This window comes from Macaca thibetana, chromosome 14 (genome assembly GCF_024542745.1).
Source record: "Macaca thibetana thibetana isolate TM-01 chromosome 14, ASM2454274v1, whole genome shotgun sequence".
In the NCBI taxonomy this organism is placed as follows: Eukaryota; Metazoa; Chordata; class Mammalia; order Primates; family Cercopithecidae; genus Macaca; species Macaca thibetana.
In genome coordinates, this window is record NC_065591.1 from 3,090,207 (window position 1) to 3,095,325 (window position 5,119).

The following is a 5,119-nucleotide window of genomic DNA, read 5'->3' on the forward strand; positions in this document are numbered from 1 at the left end:
TCAGACCCTGGGCCAGAGATCATTTGGGAGGTGGGGAGAGACGGCCCTGCCCAGATCCTGGGCCAGAGATCATTTGGGAGGAAGTAAGTCCCCAAGTGGGGGCTGGAGGTGCTCTAGGAGAGGTGGTCCAGCCCCTGGGGCTCCTAGTCTCAAGGGATACCTGGACCCAGGCTTGCTGGGCATGTGCGGGAGCCTGGGGTGAACACACTGTGTGGGCTGGGAGGGGCCCGGTGCAGCCCCCATGGTGGAGCCGGATTCCAGGGTGCTGACCAGGGATTTGCGACTCACACCCAGACTCAGGGGAGACAGGCTCAGTCATGGCCCAGAGGGAATGTCCCTCCATCACCAGGCATGGAGACCGGAGGCAGAAATCAAAGAAAACACTCTCAGATGCCTTAGTCTGTGGCTAAGAATTGTACTGTGGACTTGGATGGCGGCGTTGGTGGCAGTAGAATCGACAAACATTTCTCTTGGGCTCACAAGAGGCTGGACAGGTCTCAAAGACTCAAAGAACTGGGTTCTCATATTTTACAGACCAGCAAGCAGAGGCATAGGGATGTTCAGAGATGGCCTTAGCGGCACAGTGGGGTGGCTAGCAGGGCTCAGCCCAGGCTGTGGGCTCCAAAGCCCCCGCTCTAGCACCCCCTGGCACATGCTCCTGGATGGCAGCCAGGCCCGGCACTCAGGGGAAGCTCTAAACCCATTGAGGGGTGAAGCCTGGGTTCCTTCCTTAGAAGGATCCTCTGGAGCGGGACTGCTCAGGACAGAGGCGGGTGAACTGCCTTGTATAGGGCCAGTGGGAAGCTTTCCGGTTGCTGAAGGCCTGGGTCCTGTGGGGAGACAGGGCTGCAGGCTGCTGGGTAGGGCTGTAAGGAGCCTCTCCACCCATCCAGGGAGCATCCTCTAATATCCAGGGTCACCCATGGGGCCGGCTTTTCTGAAGCTCCGAGTGAGGGTTGCATCATCCAGGTCTGGGTGGCATGGCCTTGAGCAATGGCCTGATGACCAAGGACAGCCCCACAGCCTTCTAGAAGCCTCAGCCCCTGCTTTTCCTCACAACATCTGTGCTGGGGTTGGGGGTACAGCTTTTGATCAATGCACACCCTTATGCTGATAGAATGAGTGGCTTTGCGGTATCACCGCATTTCCTGCTGAAAACTCGTGACAACGTAACGGACCCGGGTCAAAAAGGCTGCTGGCTGCTTTGGACACAGTTTGTCAGGGGAAGGGGTCAAGTTTTGGGCAGTCTTGAATTTTAGGGTCAATTTAGCTTCCACAGAGGGGACATGGCGAGCTGAGGGAATGGCTGTGTTCTCTGTGGGTGCCCCTGCAGCACTGGGGAAGCTGGAGTGGGAGGGAGGAGGGCTGTGGGAGGGCCTGGACCTGCCCCTCACCTGGCGTCTGGCCTTGCTTCCTTCCTTTCCGGGGTCTCCTCACTGCAGCTGAGCACGGAATGGGTAGCAGCAGCAGCTCTCGAGTGCCAGTGCATGAACCATTGGGGAGGTTTCCCAAAAATGCACATTCCTGGGCCTTCTCCCTGGAGACCCAGCCCACCTGCCTGGGCATGTGGAGACCTCGCCTTTCCAGCTGCTCCCAGGGGAGCCTCGTGCTCCGGACCGACGGTCACAGATTTGGTAGCACATGACCGGGCCACCCATCAAGGCCTCCTCCAGGTCCAGCTGGCCCCAGCCTCTGACCCTACCGCCTTCCCCAAGTCACCCTCCTGCCTCATGGGGGCTGCAGCTGGGGTCGGGGCCCCCAGGTCTCAGGCTGCTATGTCCACCAGGCCCCGGCGGGAGGTCTCCCTGACGGCCCCCAGCTCAGCCTCGTCTCCCAGCGCTCGCTGGAGGACCAGCCGGAGGGGCAGCCTGCGGCCCTGGGCACTGCCCAGGCAGAAGTAGACGACAGGCTTGGCTGCGCAGTACACGGCGGCCGTGAGGAAGCTGAAGTGGTAGAAGTAGTGGGGGATGTGCCAGAGCAGGTTCCGGGATAGCCAGTAGATGCCGAAGGGCAGGCCGCAGAAGAGGAAGAGGAGGACGGCCAGGAGGATGAGCGTGGGGAAGCCCCGGGGCGGGGGCCGCTGAGGGCCTCGCTCCACTTGCAGCAGCAGCATGAGGCTGGCCCCACACATGGTGCAGCACAGCACAGCCAGCAGCACCGCTGCTACCAGCCACAGTGTCCGGCACAGGTGGCGGCTGGGCTCCCCGAAGAACTGGGTGCAGGCACCACTGAGCAGCAGGTGCAGCAGCAGGCAACAGGCCCAGGTGAGGGCACACACGCAGGTGGTCAGGTGGCGTGGGCGGCGGCACGAGTACCAGGCCGGGAAGAGGGCGGCCAGGCACTGCTCCACGCTGACGGCCACCAGGAGACTCAGGCCCACGATGTAGCAGAAGAAGCGCAGCGTGGCCAGGCTGGTCTGCACGAAGCCCGGGAAGTCCAGCCGGCCTCGCAGCAAGTCGGGGATGATGGCCACCATGTGGCAGCCAAGGAAGATGAGGTCCGCGCAGGCCACGTCCAGGAGGTAGATGGCGAAGGGGTTTCTGTAGACATTGGAGCTGAGCAGCCAGAGGACCGCCCCGTTCCCCAGCAGCCCACCGAGGCCGAGCCCCTCAGTGAGGGACAGGATGACGAGGTTGAAGGCCACATCCTCCTGGGCGCCGTCGGCAGCCCCTGCATGCTGTCCAGCTTCTCTGGACTCCATCGTAGGCTGGGGGACGGGGGTGCTGCTGCTGCTCGCTCTTTCTCCTGATGCCCCTGTAACCACAACAGTTAGTGTGGAGCTCAGGAATCCATGCCCCTTCTCCCCCCGACATCGGGGAGATGAGATAGCTAAGGGTTGGGTGGGTGACCAGGGGAATGGTGAGACCCTCCAGGAGGAGACTCCTCTCCCATTTCCACCCTCAGTCACCCGACCTAAGCCTCTCTTCCCTAAGACACTCAGGATGAAGGTCTCCCCCTTTCTCCCCTCCCCATGGTTACCTGGCCTCAAAGGCCTTCTGTGGGGCTGGTCCCTGCAGGCCAGGTGGGGGCAGGGACCAGGAGATGTGGGAAGAGGGTCCGAGACCCATGGGGCTTCCTGTTGCTAGTGGTGCCTTGATCCTCGGAACAGTCTTTTTTTTTTTTTTTTTTTTGAGATGGAGTCTGGTTCTGTTGCCCAGGCTGGAGTGCAATGGCATGATCTCAGCTCACTGCAACCTCCGCCTCCCAGGTTCAAGTGATTCTCCTGTCTCAGCCTCCTGAGTAGCTGGAATTACAGGTGCACCACCACCACGCCCAGCTAATTTATTATATTTTTAGTAGAGACGGGGTTTCATCTTATTGGCCAGGCTGGTCTTGAACTCCTGACTTTGTGATCTGCCTGCCTCGGCCTCCCAAAGAGCAGCCTTATTTTAGTCAAAGGCAGAGCAGGAGGCACTGCTCATGCCTAATGAGTGGTGTGACCACAGAGGGACAGCTTACAGTGGCTGGGGGGCTTTTCGTCATCATCTTTTTTTTTTTTTTTTTTTTTTTTTTTGAGACGGAGTCTCGCTCTGTCACCCAGGCTGGAGTGCAGTGGCCAGATCTCAGCTCACTACAAGCTCCGCCTCCTGGGTTTACGCCATTCTCCTGCCTCAGCCTCCCGAGTAGCTGGGACTACAGGCGCCCGCCACCTCGCCCGGCTGGTTTTTTGTACTTTTTAGTAGAGACGGGGTTTCACCGGGTTAGCCAGGATGGTCTCGATCTCCTGACCTCGTGATCCGCCCGTCTCGGCCTCCCAAAGTGCTGGGATTACAGGCTTGAGCCACCGCGCCCGGCCTTCGTCATCATCTTAAAGCAGCCCCCAACTCTTTCAGGCCTTTCCTTGACATCCACGAGGAGAAGGAGGGGAGGAGGCATGGGAGGACGATAGAAGAGAAGAGGAGGGAGGAGGAGGAGAGGGAGGAGAAGGAGGGGAAGAGGTCCAGGAGGATGATGGAAGAGAACAGGAGGGAGGAGGAGGAGAGGGAGGAGAAGGAGGGGAGGAGGCGGGGGAGGAGGCAGGGGAGGATGATGGAAGAGAACAGGAGGGAGGCACAGCATTCCCCATCCCTGGGTGGTCCAGGAGCGGCTCTGTGTCCTGCCGGGACAGTCAATACTGAGAAGCCATGAGGCTGTCCAGAATCAATGCCCAGGTGTGGCAGGGAGGAGAGGGCCTATCCCCAGCTGCCCCTATGACTCCCCTTGAGAGTCTGCACCTGCATGGAACACTCTAGATCATGGAGGAAGCAAGGCAGACAGGAGACAGAGCCACTGGGTGGGGGGAGCCATCACCCAAGTGAGCGTCCTCTTCTGGAGTCAGCCCAGGGCTGGCTGCGGACCAGGTGGCGCGGCCCTCAGAGGGCGGAGGCTGAAGCCTGGAGAGCTCCCTGTTGAGAGCATCCACTGTTGCCCACGCCCCGCCCCTGCCACCGTCTGGCCAGCAGAAAAGCCCAGAAATTGCCAAGTGCCTGGGCCGGCCCCAGAACCCACCTTGATCCAGCCACCTGCGCTACTCACTGTTTGGGGCAGAGGCGCCACCGAACCCTGCCTGCTCTGACCCTGGGCCTTGGGTCTGTCCTGGCTGCAGCCGCAGGCTCCAGTCCCCAGAGCCTCTGGGCGGCTCCTGTTCAGTGTCCACCAGCTCCTCCGAGTCACACGGCGTCCGGCTGGAACGGGGCTGGTCAGGAAGGCGTATCTCTGAGGACACCTTCTCTACTGCTCAGCTCTTGCCCAGGTGTGGACAGCAAGAGAAACCCCGACCCTCCCTGCAGCCTTCCAGGCAGGCCGGGCAGGCGGAGGAAACCACGAGATCTCTGGGTGGAGCCCAGCCAAGCTGTGACTTCACCGGCATGCCTGGCTCAGAGACACCAAGCCCTGCAGGGCCCTTTAGGGACCAATTCTCTCCATCTGTGTCTCGGAGGGGCCGGCCGAGTGCCGGGCTACCAGGGGACTTGTCCTTGCAGCAAAAATGTGTTTGTTTCTCCGCAGAGCACAGGCTGCCGGCCCCAGCTCTCCAGGCAGCACCGGACCGCGGGGAGGAGCGGGGATGTGCGTGAGGCTGTCCCTCCTGCCTCCTTCACAGGCACACAGTAGATGGCTGGTGTCAAGAAGCTGCTGCGCT

General features: G+C 60.9%; 1 protein-coding gene across 1 annotated transcript; it reads right to left on the bottom strand.

The window, feature by feature from the left end:
- Nucleotides 1-1,101: 1,101 nt before the first annotated feature.
- Nucleotides 1,102-4,761, bottom strand: MRGPRE (MAS related GPR family member E). The gene is made up of 2 exons (XM_050758327.1): nucleotides 4,516-4,761; nucleotides 1,102-2,754 (listed from the first exon to the last, which is right to left on the bottom strand). Exon 2 carries the CDS (start codon nucleotides 2,699-2,701, stop codon nucleotides 1,766-1,768), a length of 936 nt encoding a protein of 311 aa, XP_050614284.1. The 5' UTR covers nucleotides 2,702-2,754; nucleotides 4,516-4,761; the 3' UTR covers nucleotides 1,102-1,765.
- Between the last annotated feature and the right edge of the window lie 358 nt (nucleotides 4,762-5,119).